At 29.2% G+C, this 24,122-nt stretch overlaps 1 protein-coding gene and 1 long non-coding RNA gene across 3 annotated transcripts in view; one reads left to right on the top strand and one right to left on the bottom strand.

The window, feature by feature from the left end:
- Window positions 1-6,143, bottom strand: part of LOC142220128 (organic cation transporter protein) — a 53,407-nt gene extending 47,264 nt beyond the window's left edge. For both annotated transcript variants that reach the window (XM_075289081.1, XM_075289082.1), the window contains exon 1: window positions 5,624-6,143. In XM_075289081.1, coding sequence (XP_075145196.1) covers window positions 5,624-5,839 — 216 coding nt within the window. In that variant the 5' untranslated portion in view covers window positions 5,840-6,143. The remainder of the gene's footprint in view (window positions 1-5,623) is intronic.
- A 75-nt stretch (window positions 6,144-6,218) lies between these two features.
- Window positions 6,219-23,846, top strand: LOC142220129 (uncharacterized). The gene is made up of 3 exons (XR_012717839.1): window positions 6,219-6,453; window positions 6,529-6,816; window positions 23,753-23,846. It is a non-coding gene; the product is annotated as an uncharacterized LOC142220129 (long non-coding RNA).
- The last annotated feature ends 276 nt before the right edge of the window (window positions 23,847-24,122 follow it).

The following is a 24,122-nucleotide window of genomic DNA, read 5'->3' as shown; positions in this document are numbered from 1 at the left end:
TTCTATAGAAATAAAATTTTGACAAAATTTTCTATAGAAATAAAATTTTGACAAAATTTTCTATAGAAATAAAATTTTGGTAGATTATTTTTGGCGATATGGACCAATTTTTGTGTGATTGGGTATTGGTTTATCTGAGGGCTATATAAAACTATAGACCGATATGGACCAAGTTTGGCATGGTTGTTATCGGCCATATACTAGCAAAATGTACCAAATTTCAACTCCTGCTCCTCCAAAAGGTTCCGGAGATCAAATCTGGGGATCGGTTTATATGGGGGCTATACATAAAAGTTGTCCAACATGGCCCATTTGCAATACCATCCGACCTACTTCAATAACAACTACTTATGCCAAGTTTCAAGTCGATAGCTTGTTTCGTTCGAAACAAGCGACACAGAATTTCACCACGACCCAGAATATATATACTTATGGGGTCTTAGAACAATATTTCGATGTGTTACAAACGGAATGACAAAGTTAATATACCCCCCATCCTATGGTGGAGGGTATAATAAGAGAGAAGTTCAGTAAGTGGTAAAACAAACGTCTAAATGTTCTTTTCTTATCTCCTTATTAGTATTTAATTGAAGTATAGACTGTTTTATCGACATAATATTTTAGAAAATTTAACTAAAATATTTTACTAATTGTAAAATGTTATAAATAAGTTAATAGTTTTTGTCAAATTGTAGAAAATTTATATGGAATAATAATTTTTTAGAAACGTATGAGCAAATTAAAAAAAATATTCGAAATTAGCAAAATTGTGTACTTCATTTGCACAAAATTGTTCATAAGAGCCACTTATTACCCTTGCATACAATGGGTCATTGGTTCAATCCCTGTTCCGACCACACACCAAAAAATTTTTCAGTACACTGAAAAAACAGTGAACCCACCAGGAAGAAAACTTTTAGTTATTTTTAGATAATGTTTAATATTTTTAGAAAATTTTAACTAAACAGTATTACAAACGCTGACATCACAAAAATAAGTAAATATTTTTCGGCAAATTCAAGAAAATTTATTAGACACAATTAATTTTTTTCACTTGTTAAAGAAAATTTTGTAGTTTGAAAGAAAAACTTGGAGTTCAAAATTGCAAAAATATCTTTAGTGACATACGAAGTTCATGATGGGCACATTTGTAGTAAAAGTTACAAATTTAAAGAAATAATGAACTATTTTGTGAGAAGTACGAATTTAGTAAAACTTTTTACTTCATTTGTGTATAATTTTTTCCCGTTTTTTAGTTCATTTAACTAACGTACGCAAAAAATTATTAGAATAAAGAAAACTTTCTCTATATATAATAATTCCATGAACTAAAATAATGTTAAATTGGCTTTAGTGAAATAGAGAGTTCACTTTTTTTTGAGTGTAATATTGGTGACATTAATGCTTCAAAACTTCTCTAAGTGGTTTCTCCGCAATGTGGAACGCCCTTGTCATTTAAGTATACATAAAATCGGGCAGCACTCTGTGATAAATAAGGAATTCACCACTGTGTGAAATTCGTCACAATGGACTGAATAGTCTAACGCTATGGTCACACTTGGCAAATATTTCATCAAAATGAGTGTCAAACATTTTTCCAGAACCATTTTCCAAATGTTTGGATACGGCTTTTGGAAAATAATCCTCCCATGATGTTATATATCCAATATAAGCTAAAAATATTTACTGGTTTGGCTGTGGTGACGGATTCTTTTTTGATTTCTGTCAAATATTTGCCCAGTGTGACCATAGCATAAGTGAGCCTGAAATATCGGGCTGCCGTTTTACCTAACCTAACCCAAGTATGGAACAAATTATTAAAATAAATTGCGAGTTAATTGCTTTGGTTAATCCAGAAAACGTTATATCGTCAAAATCCAACCTGGCAAGGATGAACTGTTTAACCTATACAAACGTTTTATCCATTTTGAGTATTTGCACACTGAAAAAACAGTGAACCCATCCGGAAGAAAACTTTTTGTTAATTTTAGAAAATTTTTGAATATTTATAGAAAATTGTAACTAAACAGTATCACAAACGCTGGCATAACGCCGATATCACAAAAATAAGTAAATATTTTTCGACAAATTCAAGAAAATTTATTAGACATAATTAATTTTTTTCACTTGTCAAAGAAAATTTTGTAGTTTGAAGGAAAAAAATGGAGTTCAAAACTGCAGGAATGTCTTTATTGACATACGAAGTTCATAATGGACGCATTTGTAGTAAAAGTTACAAATTTTAAGAAATAATGAACTATTTTGTGAGAAATAGGAATTTAGTAAATATTTATGCTTAATTTGTGTATAATTTTTTCCCATTTTTTAGTAAATTTAACAAATGTACGCAAAAAATTATTAGAGTAAAGGAAATTTTTTCCAAACATAATAATTTCATGAACTAAAATAAATTTAAATTGGCTTTAGTGAGTGCAGAAGTATTTGCTGGGCTTCAATAATAAAATTCATATCAGCCCATTAGAAAGCATCTCAAGTCTGTTTGCAGACTTGCTACATACTTTCCATAAACCCTCTCACGCACTCTCTACAAGACTTTAACTTATTCTTGACATTTGTTTTCACTCATTCTCTCGCTTTCTCTTTTCCTGTTGCCCTTTTCGAAAAGCTTTGGCTCTGTAATGCTCTAACAAACAGATGTTCCTCAGAAAATAAATGACAAAAGCTTTAAAAGCATCGTCACAAATTTCTAAAGGTTAATGTCACTGCATGCTCGTTGTGTTCTCGTTTCACATACATGCGGGACGAATAGGTTCGGGTGAGGGATTTAGTATTAATGGGTATGACTTTATGTAAGGATGAGGGGTATGTGTGGGAGATATTGATGTTTGGCTGAGATTTTTTCATTCTTTGGTGTCATGACGTCTGAGAGCTTTCAGTGGCAATTCTTTAATTTTTATTCTAAGGTTTTCCGGGTGTTGATTTCAAACAAAGGAAGGCAAATGAAATTGTATGGGTTTATGTTTAAACAAAAATTTCGTCATAGCCTATACCTTGACACCATGAGACCAAGCCGAAACAAAAAGATCTTCTGTGTGTTAGTATGTCTCGAGTGGTAACTTTGAGTCTGCAGACTCTGGTCATTGGAAAGAAAAAAATGCATACTAACCAAAGTCCGCATATGTCTATTTTTGTACGGGAAAAGTACCACAAATAAGAGAACGATTGGTTTGGGGGTTTAAACAATGGCCATTTGGAAAGGTATTAACACATCTCGTGAACAAAAGTTAATGATTGGTCTGCTGCCGATATTATTTTTAAATTTTTAAGTATGCAATCGCGTGCATTGTAACACAATGCGAAATTGGGGATTACACTCTCCGTATGAGGGAACATTGCACTGTGGTATAAAAATATAATGTAATTGATAAATAATAATCCGTAACTATAATCTCTAATAGAAAACACAAACTAATCCTGAATGATTTTATCTGCTGAGAAATATATTGGATTTTGGAGGCATAAGAGCGATCATATCATGACTTGAGATGGACAATTTATTTAGCAGCTCGTAGACCCAAATTCTCGGATTTGCGCTAGTTTTTTGTAAACAAGAACAAATTGGGTTTTACGAATAGCTTGAAAAATTTACCAAATGTATACAAGAAAAATAAAATAGCCGTTACTTTGTTACGGTGCGGTCACACTGGGCAATTATGCGACGGAATTTACAGTCATGCCAGTAAACATTTGTAGCTGATAATGAATACTTAATATCACTGCAGGAGTATATTAAAAAAATGGCATTCAGATATTTCGAAAATGTGCCTGAAAAAATGTTTGACACTCATTTTGGGAAAATATTTGTCTAGTGTGACCGTTCCTTTAATCGAAATGTTTTATTTGGATTTAACACAATCATGTGTCTTTTGGATCATTCATGTGTATACTTTGGGTTCGCTGATCAATATATGGCAACATTACCAGTATGATTAAAACGGGCTTTAACTGCTTCATAAATAATCTTCATTTTAAATAAAATCTAACGCAAATGCTTTTTGTATCCTGTAAACAATATAATGAACTGTAAATAGAACAAATATCATGAAACTATGATTTCCAGTTTTTTAGATATACCATTAAATTTTAGTCCGAATCAGGACGGTATAGTTTGAAGGATATCCGATTTTCGAACCTACTATTGATTCCCATAATTAGTGCATTCGAACTATTTGGAACAGAAAAGATTTGAAAATCCAAACATTTTCAAACCAATTCATTTCATTACCATACCACTGTGCAATGAAAGCTAACGGTACATCGAACTTACGAATACAATACCATGCAAAAACGTGACTGGTACAAAGTCCTCAATAATGGTGATGATGATTCAAATTGAAACATTATACTCCACATCCCAACAACGGGAATGTGGACTACGTCAGAACTTTGTAAAGTCTTTGTGATTCAACCAAACTCCAAAGAAAACATGTTATTCTCAATGTTATTATTACATTTCAACCATATCATTGTCTGCCAATTAAATATCAATTGATGAGGCGGGTTCAGGTGTAGTTTAACAGTTCAGACAATAATAAAAGAACGTCTTCTAATGAAAACGAAATATTTTAAAATCTGAACGATAAGAAGATTATTTGCCATAGTGTTTTTATTTTTTCTTTCAACTTCAAAACAAGTACTCATATACCAAAAAGGAAAATTACTTAATGTTTATTTATTATTGGAAATAATTGCTTTGTTGGATTAAAACACCCTACCGGATGTGATAGTCACTTTGGTTGAACTTTATGTTTAACTATAAGTGTAAAAATCTGTCATTAACCTTTTCGACACGTCAAGCAATGGAGTGTCATTATAAAACATTTATAATATAAGTGATCCCTGAAGATACATACATTCAAAGAAGAGTTTTCTTTTCTAAGGAACGAAATTTTAGACAAACTAAGTTTTCTTTTGATGCTAAAAATTCTTTAGAAGCAAATAGACTACACTGAAAAAAATAATTACGTGATATTAAATTTAATGAAATTTTAATTAGAATAAAGTTTATAATCTTTGCTTCAAAAAAGTTCATCAAATCAAATCATCAAATTTTGTAAATTTGTGGCCCTCCGTTAAAGTCGCATGTCTTTGAACTAAGGCTAGTTTTCCTTAAAGTAAAGAAAAACATTTTTGATTTAACGAAATTGTCCTTAAGTTAACTGAAATATTGAAACTTTAGATTTAAGATGAAAACGCTTCAAATATAGGCTAGTTTTTTTTTTTTTGGAATTAAGAAAACATTTTTCACTTTGAAGTATCCGTTATAATTTGGATTTTTAAATTGGCATTTGTTTGTACGTGAATAGCTTTATTAATATACCGGAAAAATAGAATGAAAATTCGATAAATGAGATCTGTATCCTTATTTTAATTTTATAGATCCTAGATTTAAAGCCAGATAGGTCGCAAAAAATTTCCTTATTTTAAAGAACCCACATCTTTTGCTCGGAATCAATTCCAATATCTTTAACGGAAGGCCAAAATCTATGGATCCAATTAAACTTTTTTTAGAGTGTAGGAATTGAAATTCAAATTTCTATGGACAAATGTAAAGATGACAAAGAGTCTATTTAATGGATGTTTGCTTAAAACATGTAATCACCTCTACTTTTTTCATTGTGATCTTTATATCCATGCGTTGGTGCCTTTTTCCCGTTTGCTCATCAATATCGGGTGGAGGAGTCAAGGTTGTTGTTATTACTGGAGGTAATTCAAAGTAATCCTCCTCCTCCTCTTCCAGAATAATGTCATCTTCGCCATCATCATCGTCACTGTCGTCGTCAGTGTAATCAGGGCCATACATCCAAATTTCACTCATTTTAGGGCTTTTAAATTTGATTTCACTTTATTTGTTTTTCTATTTAATTTTTTTTTTTTTTATAAATTTTTATTTTTTAATATATTTTTCCCTTTTTTAATTCTTAAATAACTTTTCTTAAATTTTCATCTAATTGATCACATAACCGTTTTTCTTTTGCAATACGGAAATATACAATTTCATTTAAATTTTTTCCTTTGCATGCTAAGCGACACCCCGAAAGTTCACTCTAACCCGACGACAATAGTAGAAGCACTCACAAACATAAATCAAAAGATCTTTGTTTTTTCCGCAAAAAGGCCAATATTTCTATAAGAGCAAAATGAAGAGAACAATGGCGAAAACCAAAAGAAACAACCGTTATTCCTGTGATTAGTGCGAAACAATTCGTTCAAAACAATTCTTAACCGCTCGCAATACCAGCCGAAACACTCATAGAAAACCAAAAACAATCATCCACAGTCGCGGGCGGGTTCTTCTATTCCTGTCTGCGGTATACCAATGTAGCAGTGTTATAACCAAAAGAAAATTTCAATGAAATATATTCAAATATTCACAAAACAAGAGCAATTTCGTTTGGCTATTCCCTTTATTTTCCTCAGTTTTGTTTGCGGGTAACTACTAGCAATAAATATATTAGACAAAAATACAAGAATTGGTGCACAAAATAATCAGCTAATGACCATTAGGAATAGCAAAAGAAGATCAAGTACAACAAATCAGTGCCAATATCCCCGAGGCATTCATTAAATCGTCATCATAAGTTCTGAACATCATTACGATGAACATAAAGAATCATAATTCTCCAATGGGATGAACTAACATCAAAAACAAAACTAAAAGTGGGGTGAAACGCAGGAAATATTTATGAGCATTAATGGTTCCACATTCAATCGTAAACACTTTGCCTTTCTACATGATCACAAATCTATGCAGAGAGGGGAAATTCTGCATTGAATTCGGCAGGATCACTTTGGGTAAATATAATTATTTTATAGAGTTTTTAATAATATAAAATATTTATGTTTTCATCTCATTTGTACAGTATACAAATTTATAATTAAAAATCTCATTTGTACAATATACAAATTTATAATTAAAAATATAACTATATTATTAAAAGTTTTATTTAATCAATTATACATTTTAAGAAATCCAACTAAATTATTAAGTACATTGTAAAAAATTTTAGACTAATATGAAATATTATGCGACCTAAATTTTAGAATACACAATTTAAGGACGAATTCTTAAAAATAAAGATATTTCAATTAAAATAAAGCTGATGGCCTTAGAAGCCAATGCTATTTTCTCTTTTTTATCATACATTTACTGTATGATTAAAATAATACTTAAATAAATAATTAATTAAAATAAAATTCATAATCTCTGCTTTTAGGACACGAATCTTTGAAATTTGCGTCCCTCTGCTAAAGTCATATGTCGTTGAAGTAAGCCAAATTTCCTTTCATTTAAAGAACAAATGTTGGTTTATATTTATTTCGAGCCTTTGGCCTCTTTGGTCTAAAGTTTTTTTTTTTTTTTGTAAATAAAACAAATGTTTTTTTTTTTTTTTTGCTTTGAAATATTTGTAATAGTTAGGATTTTTAAACTGTCCTTTTATTGTACATGAGCAACTTTTTTGATATATCGCAAAAAGGAATGGAAAATTCGAAATATGAGATCTGTATCATAATCTTAAATTTATAGAGCCTGGATTTAAAGCTACACTGAAAAAAATATTGTCGTGAGGCCAAAGATTTCATGTCTTTAAAATACGAATTCAAATTTTACTTAGTGTAGAAGACGCATTTCTCTAATATAAAGTTTTTTTCCTTGTCCAAAAGTCGATAAACTTTTCAATGAAGTCGTATTGTCCTTATAATTAAGTGATTTGACTTAAAAATGGGTATCATAACATGAAAGAAAATATGTTTGGGCTAAGGTCAACTTAACTTTAATAATTCGGAAAAAATCTTTAAATTTAATGAAATTGTCTTTAAATTTGTTGTTATTTTGCATCTTGACTACAAAGCAAAAAATCGTTCAAATATAAGATATGTTTTTCAACCCTTTATTTTAACGACGGTTTTTACTTGAAAAATAGCATAATTTCTACTGGAAGTCGAGTCTTAATTTGGAAAATAAAGTTGTCGTTAACTCGTTTTTAAAGGTCTTTGATAGCATATGAAGAAAAAAACTGAAAAAGCGAAAAATTAAAATTTGCTTCCTAGAAGCAAGTACACAAAACCCAAATTTAAAAGAGAATTGTGTCTTAAAAGTATCCTTACTTGTATTCTCCGCTTCTTTGGCTCGGAATCAATACCAACATTTTTAAAGTAAAGACAAAATCTTTGGAACCGGGCATGCTTTTTTTCAGTGTAGATAACTCTCTAACAAATATCATTATTTAAAGAAGCAGCATCTTTTCCTCAGAATACCAAAATCCCCAAAATCTTTGAATTCTATTAATGTTTTTAAGTGTAGAATTCGTTGGAATTAAAAATAATCACTTTTTAATCTAAACTCAATTGATTTAAATTAAATCCAAATAAATACTAAATTAAATTATAATAAAATTTTTAAAGTTGTAATGCATAAATTTATATAAATTATTAAAATAATTACTTTTCTTTTCGTCGAGTGTATCATGTAAATTCTAATCAGTAGTCGCTTGCAGACACAATTCTTTTGTTGCCAAAAATTATTTCATTACTTTTTCTTATTTCTAAAATACAAATTCAAGTTCAAGTTGAATGCCACTGCTTCGTATTTAGAAAATAGAGGCACAGGTACATTGTTTATGGTTTACATGGGAAGGTACTCTCTTATAAATAGGTAGGCATTACGATGAGGTGTACAATTAGATTTTATAGAATAAATTTGGTAAATTGTCACGTATTGGGTGCAACAAAAATATCTCTTCAGATTTTCATGTACCAACTAAAATTATACAAATAGTTAACAATCAAATTTTAGATATATCCACTGCTGCCTTAGTTCGGTAAGTAAGAACCCAATATTTGATCAATCTATCTTTATATATTAAAAAAAAATTTTTGGTTCACTTAAATGTCTACCACCTCTCACTTATTTTTGCTTATGTAATCAAACATGTTCGCACACTTTCTTTTTAAATAAAATCAAACATTTACACGTTTAATCGATTAAAATATAAATTTCCAAAAAAACACGCAAAATATCATGTGATTTGAAATTTGGATCAAATTATAGAAATTCCTACAAATTTTGTTCTAAAATTAACACATTTTTTCCTTTGAAATATGAACTCCATAGGTGTAAAGCATGTGTTAAATTTTTAATTAAAGTACATATTTTTAAATAAACTCGTGCTAATGTCAATATACACAAATATAAAATATTAACTCAAGTATTCCTATATCATATCATATATGTTAATATAATTAAATTCCAAGATAGGAAAAACTGCATTAATGTTCCCGTGTAGAATTTTTAGAAAAGAGTTTTACTATGAAGTTTGTATGCGGGAGATAGAGAGAGACAAAATAAGCGATTTATTTTTCAGTTCTTTTACTGTAGTGGTATTCCTATTCTCCTTATATAAAAATATTTATTATTTACAAATAATGTTAACAAATTCATATAGAGATGATTTGGATCTTTATTATATGCACAATAAATTAACATTTTGTTTTTGCAAAAAAATCTGATATAATAATAAAGAAAAATAGAGAAACAGCCTTGATGATGGCTTAATCACATAACAGATATAAAAAATGAGAAAGAGAGCGACACTAAACTAGTGTGAGATATTTATTTTTTTTTTAATTAATACAATTGTAAAAAAATTAATTGCACATAATATAAAAAAATAGCAAACACACTAATTTAATAATACCATTGCCGAGATTAAATTGTTTACTATATTGATTCAATTCAATTTGATTTTTTTATATTTTATTATAATAAAATTTATTTTAAATTTAATTTAATTTAATAAATTGAACTACATTTCTTCAAATTAGTTTAGTTCAATTTATATTTTTGTTTAGATCAATCAAAACTTAAAGCCCTAAATTTAATATAATATTGTAATTAAAATTATAGCATTGTTTTGGGCATGGCAAACATGCCATTTTTGGGGAGAGAACAACGTTTTTGTGACAAACACGTTACATGGTCACCATCCAAAAATAACATTTTACTCTTGTAATTGTACTAAACACATTCCTTAAAACGTTACACCCTTTAACATTGTCATCGTTAAGTATGAAAAGTGAAAATTGGTCATTCTCCTATTTGTATTCCCTTAGCTCTTTAATAAAAATGTTAATATATTATTAAATAGCTGTCACTAAATAAATGATCTATGAAAAATTCCCCAATCAAAATGAAAGATGAAATGAACTGTATGGTGATGCTGATTCACGTGATTTCCCATTAAAACACTCATATTGACAAGAGAAGTTCACACTTTTTTATAATATAAAGTTGAAAAAAAAAACGTAAGAAACGAGACAAAATCGTGATTTCGCAAATGAAACACCCTGACGCACCGCCTTGGACTTGATTAAAATGTGTACTCCTCTCTTTCGCTCTCTCTCTCTCTCTCGCTCCTATTTATTGTTTATTAAATATTTAACGTGACATTCATTAATATTTAAATTTTGTGGCCAACGAACGGCAAAAGATTTTGCATTGCACAAACGGTCCAAACCGGTGGGCAGGCACTATATTTATTCTTTAAATAAAATTTATGACGTGTCTTTGACTACTACACATCATTGTTTCTGGTGGAAGTGAAACAGATTGGAACGCAAAGACGGCAAACATAAGTGCAAACAAACGAATATGGCATTTTAATACACAACTTTTCGTATTTATTTTGAGGGAAATACGATTGTATTTCAAAAAATATGTCTGCAGCCAAAAAGGTCTATTTTAAGAGTGTTTGTTACGGCAAGATTTTTGTGAATTATTTAGTTTTTGCCAAAACGCACATGCATAAAAAACCAGAAATATAAAAGGTTTGCAGTAAAATTAATAATTATAATATAAAAAGGCTCCGAAGCAATTGGGATAACAATTGGTTAAATAATTAGTTCTTATGCTTCGAGCAGTGATAAATAAAAATATTATTATTTTTAAATTGCATCTACCTGTAATATTGTTCAATGTACTTCCCTACTTCTCTTATCTCACAAATAAATACATAAAATAAATTAAATGCAACTGAACTAAATTGGAGTGAATTAAATTGAACTGAATTGCAAGTAGTGTGATCAAAACCGTTGGACCAGTTTATCTACTTACACCGATTGTGGGTTTTCGGGAAAATCCCATTTTCGGTACACCGGTGTGTTCAAGGCCCCAACAACCATCTCTCCGTTTTTATATTTTCATTGTAAAATTGCCAACTTAACGCCAAATTTAAAAAACTGCAATGAAAATACTTACACATAGTTGGAACGTACATTTAAATTATAAAATTTGTGTCCAACTTTTAATAAATTATCGGATTATTTTTTTCCGTTGATTTTTTATGATAAATCATTTTAACTAATAATATTAATAAGAAATAATATATTTAAGTGGCAACTCTCGTTCTTCCTGTCCTTTTTTCTCTTTAATCAAGTGGCCCAGGAGACATCTCTCTTCCATATAATAAATTCCGTATTAATTAAATTAAACCTCTCGTGTTATTTCTTTTGGTTACCAATTATTGGGACATATAACTACACTCAAAGAAAAAAAAACGGTTGGAAAACCTGTACCGAAAATGTTTTTCTTTTGTTAGAGTTTTTTAAATTTCTTCGAAAATTTTAAACTTTTATCACCAAAAAAATTAGTTTGTTAAAAAACTTTTATTTTTCCAATAAAAAAATATTTATGAACCAACAACACAGTCCATTTCGTTTATATCAAGCACTGCTCTTTTCTGACTTTTAGTCTTTAATAAGACACATTTTACAGTTTCATAGTAAACATTTAGTATAGTAGTATGTAATGCTGAACACCTTTTCGGAATCTTCCGAACATATCTGGAATATATAAAAAAAATTGGTGTTCGGTCGAAGCAGGGATCGAGCCCAGGACCCTTGGTATGCAAGTCGGACGTAGCAACCACTGCTCCACGGTAGCTAAATATATGTATGTTTCGGTTAAATAAAGTTTGTTTAATCGGCTCGTGGGCGCCGCAAGCTATGCTATATAAATATAACTTATATGGATAATTGTCTATTGATGACAATAACAGCTACAAAGCTCAGTGGATAGTGTGCTGGCTTACAAATTGCATGGTCCGCGGTTCGATTCTCCGTCCAGGCGAAAGGTAAAATTTTAAAAATTTATAAAATCGAGTAATTTCTTCTACATTGTTTGTATTACAAACAAAAAGGTGCTAAGAACTAAAAAAACCTCGTGCATATGAGAAAGATGTGAGGGAAAATGCAATGAGCCAGAAAAGATAGTTGTTTTGAATTAGTCTTTATGAAATTCTTTTTACATCCTGGAAAAGAATAAACGTTTATCACAAAAAGTATATACTTTTGTTCCAAATATACATCCTTAAAGCAAAAAGCAAATGAGCAACGAACTTTGTTTGTCTAAAATTTCGTTTGGGAAGAAATAATTGTTTTTTTTTTGCGTGTATATCTTTTAAATAAACCCACAATATAGTGATCGATTTTAAATTGCATCCTCAATCTAAATCTGAAGAACACAATTAAGGTGTCCGTCAATGGTTAATCGGTTAAACGGATTCCGTTACAAAAACCGAAACCGCTTAGTGGAAAAATTGGAATTTTCGATTAAATTAATATGTTATTTATTTAATTAAGTATATTTTAATAGAATAGTTAAATTTAAAAAATATTTTCCAAATTATTTCTAATATTCGAAATTATTTTGATATTTTTGTTAATAAATATATTTCTTAAATTTGATAAGCTTACCTTCAACTAATGGAGCTCCAGAATCGCCTTTTACGAGTCACAAAATTTTTCTATATACAATGTTTACTACTACTCTTTTGATTTATTTGATTTATTTTTAATTGTATAATACTTTACTTTATCCTTTATGCCATTTAAGAATTTCGTTTTATAAATAAATATTCAAAATATAAACAAACAATAAAGAAACACTTAATTCACACAAACACACACTACTACTCGAATAAATTTTATGCAAGCACAAGAGGAACCGTTTGATACTAACTTAAATCGTTGACTAAACCCCAAACATGGCTAGATGTCAACATTAAATGTCCGTTTCCGAAAATTGACTGTTTTTTGTTTGTCTCTTTTCTCTTACAAAAGAACAACTACTACTTTGCTGTTGCAACAGTAACCTCTGTATGTGCTCACTTGAATAATGACTGCGAAATAAAATCAGTTACGATTAATATCGATCGATATTTTCTCCCACAACCATTCACTCATATTTCATGTGCTCACGTTTCTGAAATGTGTGAATGAAAGGTGTTGACAATTTATTATCATTGTTGTTGTCAATTGATATTGATTTTTATGTCTAAATTGAGAAAACAAATATAAAGGATCGGACGAACGTCCGAACAATATATGGATCAATCTGGAAAATATTTTTTAATGAATGTGAAAAATGATATATGCTGACGAAGAGAAGAAGAGGGAAATGAAAAGAGGTTAAGCGTTATTTCGATGAATATATTATTTTTGGTTTTCTTTGAAAAATGTTAATAAGATCTTGTCTTGTTGACGAGATGAAGTAGCAAATTTTATTGTATTTTATCTTTGAGAATGTTGCAAATAGGCAAAATAAAATTCTCAAGGTTTTAAATAGCTGTATTATATTTATTGAGCAAATTTGATATTTATATAAATTATACATTTTGGAACCTATACACAAACAAAAAAAAGTATGAATAATTAGAGCTAATTATCGAATTCAATATTTATAATTTTCACAAACAATTTGAATTTGACTTGTGGCTCCAGAAAGTTATTAATGACATGTAATATAAAAATCAAATTAATTAGTTAATACAAAATAGAATTCAGCTATGATGGTATTCTATTAGGACTTTAATATTATATATTGACACATTGGCTATGATAATTTGAAGAAATACAAAAAGAGAGTGTAGCTATACCAAAGTGTTATATAATATGATCGAATCTTAAACACCCGCCACCATGAATCAAATATTAGGGTTTCCTTTGAAATTTCAGAGGGTTTGAGGACAGATCAAGCAGAGCAGTTCAACCAGTACACTTCACGAAGATAAATTTAAAGATTTTACCTATGAAGACTATATCAGATTCAGGAACCATTTTTGTTTGAGTTTTAGAGGAATCATTAATATCTCTTGTAAGTGTGCAAGAAAATTATAAAATAACGTCTTGATTTGAAATCTTAAATCTGTAGATTTTCACCCGAGAAATAAAATCTGGAAATTTTACATTGAGTTTCAAACAATTTTCATGATCAGTGCGCCTTCTATACTCTCAATAAGTGAAATCGGTCTATATGGAGGCATTACCAAATGGACCGATAAAAACTTAATACGAGCCTTAAATACCAGAATATTTACAATTTCAGGCAAATCGGATAAAAACTACGATTTCTAGAAACCTAAGGAGTTAAATCGGGAAATCGTTCTTATGGGGGCTATACTAAAATACGGACCGATACTCACCGTTTTCGGCATGAAAATACCTCTAGATTTCCAATTTCAGGCAAATTGGATAAAAACTACGGTTTCTGTAAGCCCAAGAAGTAAAATCAGGAGATCGGTCTATATGGGGGCTATACCAAAACATGGACCGATACTCACCATTTTTGGCACACCTCTTTATGGTCCTAAAATACCTCTAGATTTCCAATTTCAGGCAAATTGGATAAAAACTACGGTTTCTATAAGTCCAAGAAGTAAACTCGGGAGATCGGTCTATATGGAGGCTATACCAAAACATGGACCGATACTCACCATTTTTGGCACACCTCTTTATGGTCATAAAATACCTCTAGATTTAAAATTTCAGGCAAATTGGATAAAAACTACGATTTCTATAAGCCCAAGACCGCAAATCGGGAGGTCGGTTTATATGGGGACTATATCAAAACCTTGACCGATATAGCCCATCTTCGAACTTGACCTGCCTGCAGACAAAAGACGAGTTTGTGCAAAATTTCAGCACGATTGCTTCATTATTGAAAACTGTAGAGTGATTACAACAGGCAGACAGATAGCCAGACGGACAGACGGACATGGTCATATCGTCTTAGAATTTCTCCCTGATCAAGAATATATATACTTTATATAGTCGGAAATCGATATTTCGATGTGTTACAAACGGAATGACAAACTTATTATACCCCCGTCACCAGTCTATGGTGGTGGGTATAAAAAGGATCTTATTTCCGGGTAGCAGTATGATTATACTGAGTGCATGATTTACATTTGACAATCTTGAGTAGTAAAATTATTGTGGTAGGGTAAATTAGTGTCACAATTTTTTTATCTAAACGCACTTTTGGCCAGTTTTTCATCCTCCGCTTAATACACGCAAAAAAATAATTCTTTCCTCCCAAACGAAATTTTACACAAACAAAGTTCGTTTCTAATTTGCTTTTCGCTGTAAGGAAGTTTATTTGGAAGAAAAGTATATACTGTTTGTGATAAACGTTTACTCTTTTCCAGGATGTAAAAACAATTTCATAAAGACTAACTCAAAAAACAACCTTTTCTGGCTAATTGCATTTTTCCTCACATCTTTCTCACTTCCATGAGGTTTTTTAGTTCTTACACGCTCACAAAAAATCGCTTCTGTAACATATACTCCCAAACATATTTTGCTTCAAGCATATACATTTTTGGGTATTGCCCAAACATTTATATGTTTGATCTCTTCCAATATATAATATGTTTGAAAGCATATTGGTCTAAACAATATATGTTTGGGTAGTCTAAGTTCCAAACATTTTGTATTTTTGCATCCAAATTCAATAATGTTGTCTTCCAAAACAACAATATGTTATTATATGAACATATAATATGTTTGGAAGCATTTTGCACCCAAAATTATTATATGCTTAAAAAAAATTCTCAAAATTTTATTTATTTATATATATATTTACAATCATAATGAATTATGAATAAACAGGTAATATAGGTGCTGACAACATAGGTTTTCGACCTGAATGCTCAAAATTTTGTTTCTGCCCAATTGTATATTCCCCCACATCTTTCTCACTTCTACGAGATTTTTTAGTTCTTAGCACCTTTTTCTGTAATACAAACATTGTAGAAGAAATTATTCAATTGTATGATTTTTTTATTTTAATTTTACCTTTTGCCGGACGGGGATTCGAACAGCGGACCACACAGTTTGTAAGGATCAAAGAAGTAGCTGATCAATTGCCCAAGGAAAAATAAAATGTTAATTTTGTAATAACAAGCAACAACCACCAACTTAATTCAATATCGCTCCCTGTTAAATAGCGCTCCAAGCTACTAAACACATATATGTTTATAGGCTATTTCTAAATTAATATATGTTTGCATCCAAGCATATTATATTTACAAACATTTTATGTCCCAAACATAATATGTTCTAACATATTAACATATATGTCCCAAACATGTTATGCTAGTTTATGAACATTATATGCTTGCACTCAAAAATATTGTGTTTAAAAATTTGTGTTCCAAACATATAATGTTTATAGCCAAACATATGAAAAACAGTCTTTTTCATTCGTGTAGAGCCTTTTTCTGTAATACAAACAATGTAGAAGAAATTATACGATTTTATAAATTTTTAAAATTTTACCTTTCGCCTGGACGAAGAATCGAACCGCGGACCATGCAATTTGTAAGCCAGCACACTATCCACTGAGCTACGTAGCTGTTATTGGCATCAATAGCTAACTATCCATATAAGTTATATTAATATAGCATAGCTTGCGGCGCCCACGAGCCGATTAAACAAACTTTATTTAACAGAAACAAACATTTAGTTGGGCACCGTGGAGCAGTGGTTGCTACGTCCGACTTGCATACCAAGGGTCGTGGGTTCGAGCCCTGCTTCGACCGAACTCCAAAGTTTTTTTTTGTTTTTTTTTTTACATATATTCCAGATATGTTCGAATGATTCCGAAAAGATGTTCAACATTACATGCTACTATATTAAATTTTTACTATGAACTGTAAAATGTATCTTATTAAAGACCGAAAAGAACAGTGCTTGATATAAACGAAATGGATTGTGTTGTTGGTTCAAAAATATTTTTTTTATTGAAAAATAAAAATTTTGTAATAAACGAATTTTTTTGGTGATAAAAGTTTAAAATTTTCGAAGAAATTCAAAAAACTCTAACAAAAGAAAAACGTTTTCGGTACACGTTTTCCAAACGTTTTTTTTTTCTTTGCGTGTGGGTAAGCCTTTTTTAGTGTAACAGTACACTACTCGTATGTATTGCTTAAAATCAGAGTTCAACGCCATTACAATATCCGTCGACGTTGTTGTATGGCATTGTGTTCGAAATAATTGGAAAGTAATATTAACGCAATTTGTTTTGAATTAACAAATGCTCTCCATAATGTAAACAAATCCATCCTCTCTAATTCTACTTAATTGGAATAATAAAAATATATTGGCAAAAATTATTTATTTATTGTATCATGAAAAAAACAAGGAATGAAGCGATCTCCAAAATATTGACAAGAAAAATTAACACTAATATTAATAAACAAAGTACCGGGAAAGAAAAGAAACCAACGAACAAAGAAGAATAAATAAGATCATCAAAAATGTTTAGGGAAGCTGTCAAATTTTCCAACGTTTGTGTTATCTATTGCGATAGTTAGCAACCGTTGTTGTGATATTGTGATTCGAAATTGAATTAGGCGATGTATTAGAGGCTTAAAGCACAATATATCATAATTGGTATAATAAATATATAGATCATTCCAGATTTTTGCATGTGAATAATATGAATAAAAAACACGAGATTTGCGAAATTAACACAAAAACTATAATATAATATAGGTAAATAAAAATGGTGTGGAATGCGCAAATTCGGCTGACTACAGACACACCACCTCAGCTCCCAATAAATGTGTCTATTACTGTAATACTAGCAATTAAGATTAAATGTCCAACGCTGATAAGTAGCCCTTAGATGTCCCAAACATTATTACATTATGATATTTTATTTTGTTTTAATATAATGTTTTACAATACCTCTTTTATGCTACCAAATCCAATGGGAACCGCGGCTTTGAAGGGGTCATTAGACTTTTCCATCAATTCGCACATTCTTTAATAAGCATTACGTAGATACTTAATTAGTTGAAATATACTTCAAAAACATTTGTTTAAACACTCGTGTGATGACTTTTTATTTAATAATAATCTCAATAACATTGCACTTCTTCTTTTTTTTTTTTTTTGATTGTATACCAATCACATGTTTCAATATTGACATAGATTTCGTTTTGGATTTGTAAAAATTTTAAATATATAATTTCACTTTACATTTTAATTTCTTTGAAACGTGTTTCTTTCACTTTAGGCAATAGACTAAATTAAAATAAATATTTTAAAATCTTTTCGAGTTCATTCTTGAATTTTTCCAAAAACCATTGGAAATTCATTTAATAATAAAAGAATTCCAAAACAAATTTCACAGCAGACGTCATCAATGGATGTTCATATGATTGTTTTTGAGCGTGCCGTGTCGGCTTTTTACGATACGTAATTATTTAGTTATTAAAAAACGATGCGAAATGAAAATAAATAATTTCTGCACTTTTCTTGTAGACCAGCCACTTAAAATTGTTTCAGATTTAAACAAAAGAACCCAGGAGAAGAAAACATTCCTATAAATCATCGAGAAAACAAAACTGAATGGCAATGGTGCTAAAAACACAAATTGGACGGCACTTTTTGCCAGCGAACCTGTGGAGTATGTATGTCCTTCAAGAAAACAAACAAAAAATTTCTTTATTTACCCATAATCAAATATAGCCCAAACTGAAGGTTTCATTTTATATTCATGAGAGTTATATCTAATTTGGACCGATGTGGGTCGGGAAAAATGATACGAAATGAAAATACACCCAGAAAAAAGTGCCTTCGAAACTAAAGGAAAAAATGTTCATACATTTAATTTAGCCATTCTATTTCCATTAAGTTAAATTTTTGTGTGAAATAATAAAAAAATCCTAAACTGAAATAGTTCATTAACTAGAATAAGGCATGGAATTTTACTAATACTGTTTTCTTCGCTGGGTATAAGAATTTACTACTGGACAAGAAAGCATTCGTAAAAATAAACAAATACCGAACTAATACCAAGTTTCCTCAAATTTTGTAAAATATCTTATAAAAGCTTATCATACATGCGAATAACACTTGGCATAGAAAAATATTTTAGTTCATTCGTATTAAGAAGTATTCAATCCTTTCAAAACTTAAGGAAACACACTTGTTACAATATAGGAAATTTTCCTATATTTCTTTTATCTACCTGTAATCGATACCTGTCATCGATGTAATCGATATGTTTGCGCGTGGGTTGTTTTTTTTTAGTTGGAATCGTTTTGTTATGGTATACGGAGAGATTGTTAAAAAATAATATAATAAATAACAAATAAAATATATAAAATATTTGTTATTTTAAAGTAGTAAGAAAATTTTCCGTTTTTTTTTTTGAAAATTATTGAACATAAATATCAAACAATAAGTCTATCAATGTTCGTGATGGTGTATAAAAAAAGAAAACACCAGCAAAATAACAACCCCTTCATTCGTCTTCATTTTGAAATCTTCAATTACAATGAAAAAACAGTGAAGCCACCAGGAAGAAAACTTTCGGTTAATTTTAGAAAATTTTAACTAAACAGTATTACAAATGCTGGTATCCCGCCGATGTCATTCAAATAAGTAAATATTTTTCGAAAAATTCAAGAAAATTTTTTAGACATAATTAAGTTTTTTCACTTGTTAAAGAAAAATTTGTAGTTTCAAGGAAAAAATTGGAGTTCAAAATTGCAAGAATGTCTTTAGTGACATACGAAGTTTATGATGAACGCATTTGTAGTAAAATTTGCAAATTTAAAGAAATACTGAACTATTTTAGTGAAATAGAGAGTTCACTTTTTTGAGTGTAACAGGTAATATTCAGTGAAGCTAACCTTTTGTGAAAAAGTTGGTTTATGATTTTTTTTATATATTTGTGGGTATTGAAATTGTAAAAGGAGGACAAAATCGTTAGGCAGCTACTTATTAAAAGTGAAAGGTACAAGAAGAAGAAGAAGAAAAAATACATTTTACAGTTGATAACATTACATGGAAATTGGTAATAGTGGAATAATAAACTAATATTTCAAGACATGTCGATTCTGTTGATTCTTAATAAATATATTAATAAAACATGTCTTTCATTGAAGAAATTGCCTATTTAAATTATTAATATTGTATTTAAAAACGAAGGTAAGAAGTTATAATTTTGATGTAAAAGGATTACCACAAATATGTAAGATTTGTCCAAAAGAATGAAAAAAGTTCAATAAAATCATTCCATATATTAATTCAATTCAGTTAAATTTTTTCATTCTGTAGTATAGTAGTACCTACATATAGGAAATGTTAACTAATATATGGAATGTATTCTACCTAATTTCTACGAAAATCACATCATTCAAACAAATAAAAATGTCTTTGGCGCTATATGAAGTTCAACTTTCTTCACAATGAGTTCATTTTAACTTAAAGAAGATATGTTTGCGCGTGGGTTGTTTTTTTAGTTGGAATCGCGTTGTTTTGGTATACGGAAAGATTGTTAAAAAATAATATGGTAAAATAATATAATAAATAACAAATAAAATATATAAAATATTTGTTATTTTAAATTAGTGAGAAAAATTTACGTTTTTTTAAATAAATCTATCAATGTTCGTGATAGTGTATAAAGAAAGAAAACACCAGCAGAATAACAACCCTTTCATTTGTCTTCATTTTGGAATCTTCAATTATCAGGTAATATTCAGTGACGCTAACCTTTTGCAACAAAAATGTTTTATGATTTTTTATATTTGTACACCCAGAAAAAAGTGCCTTCGAAACTAAAGGAAAAAATTTTCATCAATATAGTTTATCCATTTTATTTCCATTAAGGTAAATTTTTGTGAGAAATAATAAAATTTACTCGTTTCAGTAAAAAAAATCCTAAACTGTAAGCAGTTACGAATAGTTCATTAACTAGAATAAGGCATGGCATTTTACTCATACTGTTTTCTTCGCTGGGTATAAGAATTTACTACTGAACAAGAAAATTTTATTCACCGATAACAAAGCATTCGTTAAAATAAACAAAATCCGAACTAAAACCAAGTTTCCTCAAAATTAGTAAAATTTCTTATAAAATGATAATTGCGACTTCCTTTATAATAGAAAGTTTTTCATACATACGAACAACACATGGCATAGAAAAATGTTTTAGTTCATTCGTACTAAGAAGTATGCAATCCTTTCAAAACTTAAGGAAACGCTCTTGTTAGAATATAGGAAATTTTCCTATATTTCTATTGTCTACCTGTAATCGATACCTGTCATCGTTTGTGTTTGCGCGTGGGTGTAATCGATATGTTTGCGCGTGGGTTGTTTTTTTAGTTGGAATCGCGTTGTTGTGGTATACGGAGAGATTGTTAAAAAATAATATGGTAAAATAATATAATAAATAACAAATAAAATATATAAAATATTTGTTATTTTAAATTAGTGAGAAAATTTTTCGTGTTTTTGAAAATAAATCTATCAATGTTCGTGATGGTGTATAAAGAAAGAAAACACCAGCAGAATAAAAACCCTTTCATTTGTCTTCATTTTGGAATCTTCAATTATCAGGTAATATTCAGTGACGCTAACCTTTTGTCACAAAAATGGTTTATGATTTTTTATATTTGTAGGTATTGAAATTGTAAAAGGAGGACAAAATCGTTAGGCAGCAACTTATTAAAAGTGAAAAGTACAAAAGAAGAAAAAGTGCGTTTTACAATTGATAATTTCACATGGAAATTGGAAATAGTGGAATAATAAACTAATATTTTAATAACAGTCGATGTCGTTGATTCTTAATAAATTTATTCAATATATTAATAAAACATGTCTTTTATTGAAGATAAAATTGCTTATATAAATAAATAAAATTGTATTTAAAAACGAAGGTAAGCAGTTCTAATTATGAAGTAAAAGTTTTACCACAAATATGTAAGATTTGTCCAAATGAAAGAAAAAAGTTCAATAAAATCATTCCATATATGAATTCAATTCAGTTAAATTTTTTTCATTCTGTAGGATAGTGGTACATAAATATAGGAAAACGTTAACTAATATATGGAATCCATTATACCTAATTTCTACGAAAATCACATCGTTCAAACAAATAAAAATGTCTTTGGCGCTATACGAAGTTCAACTTTTTTCACAATGAGTTCTTTTTAACTTAAAGAAGGGGTCACTTTTTTCTGGGTGTAGGTATTGAAATTGTAAAAGGAGGACAAAATCGTTAGGCAGCAACTTATTAAAAGTGAAAAGTACAAGAAGAAGAAAAAGTGCGTTTTACAGTTGATAATATCACACGGAAATTGGAAATAGTGGAATAATAAACTAATATTTCAAAGAGATTCGATGCTGTTGATTCTTAATAAATATATTCAATATATTAATAAAACATGTATTTTATTGAAGATAAAATTGCTTATAGAAATAAATAAAATTGTATTTAAAAACGAAGGTAAGCAGTTCTAATTATGAAGTAAAAGTTTTACCACAAATGTGTAAGATTTGTCGAAATGAATGAAAAAATTTCAATAAAATCATTCCATATATGAATTCAAATTAGTTAAATTTTTTCATTCTGTAGTATAGTGGTATATAAATATAGGAAAATGTTAACTAATATATGGAATGCATTATTCCTAATTTCTACGAAAATCACATCGTTCAAACAAATAAAAATGTCTTTGGCGCTATACGAAGTTAAACTTTCTTCACAATGAGTTCATTTTAACTTAAAGAAGGGGTCACTTTTTTCTGGGTGTAATACCACAATAAAAAATATCTTAAACGACCCTAATTGCCACCAAATACAACACTAAGGTGTGCTTATCGAAGACACACTCCATAGCAAATTGAGTTAAAATCAGAGCCAAAAAGTATGCCACAAAAGTTAATAATATTATAATAATCAAACAGAGTTTATTTCGCAGGAACAACTAACTAAAAAAATTGTTATCCTATCGGACTTAAATTCAGTTTGTATTTGAACTTCTTATCAAACTATGTTGCCAAAATTTATTTTGTAATTTGTATGATTTAGGATTAAGAAAATATCGGCAAACGAAATTTTGCTATTCCGATTACGAATATCGGAACATATCCCATATTCTTTTTCTCTAACCAGCTTTAGTTTCGAATATTTTATTAAGGTCAATCGAAAATTTTGTTTATCAACAATTTCGTTCCTGACAGTAATGTATCCTCCTAAGTGATATTATATAAAAGTGATATTATATAAAAGTCCAAGATAGTATTTATTTCGAATTGCCAGCATATTAATGAATTTTAGAACAATTTTGTGAAATCGAATTTTGTGGTTTTCAATATATCTTTATGGCACGGAGTAGTTTTATATTCATGTTTTTTTTATTTTTTATTGTTTCTTATTTTAATTTTTTTTTAATTAATAATTAATTTATATAATTTATATTTATTACATATTTTTTTCGTAATTTTTATAATATTTTTTTTTTGTTCATTGTTTTAATTATTGTGTATCTATTTTTTTCAAATTCTGTTAGTCAGTTATTAATACTATTATGTTCCTTTTTTCTAGTTTTTAAGCTCATAATTTTTATAATTTATAATTGTTGCTTTGTAGATTTGGAATCCGTATATGGCCTTACGGCTTGGATTCGTCAAGAGAATAAATAAATATAAAAATATGGAAATTTGGCAATTATTTGAAATTATATTAATTGGTAAGTCAAAATGAAATGAAAAATTTAAAGAAGTCACTAAACCCATATTTATTTGCAGAAAACTAATATCGATGAAAATATATGGTGTCTTATCGAAATTTTCCACCAATGGATAATCTATCTGTTTCCATATCTACTAGATTTAACGTCAGTTCAATTGCCATACCACCATCAGCTTAATTTATTATTTAGTGAAGTCCTATTGCTGAAAAAATATTCTGTATAATTCAAATTGTCCGTAAAGTAATGAATTTTGGTATAGTTTTGTGA

The sequence above is a fragment of the Haematobia irritans genome, chromosome 1 (genome assembly GCF_050003625.1).
Source record: "Haematobia irritans isolate KBUSLIRL chromosome 1, ASM5000362v1, whole genome shotgun sequence".
Classification (NCBI taxonomy): domain Eukaryota; kingdom Metazoa; phylum Arthropoda; class Insecta; order Diptera; family Muscidae; genus Haematobia; species Haematobia irritans.
Note: the sequence above shows the minus strand (reverse complement) of the source record. Positions and strands in the feature narration are given on the sequence as shown.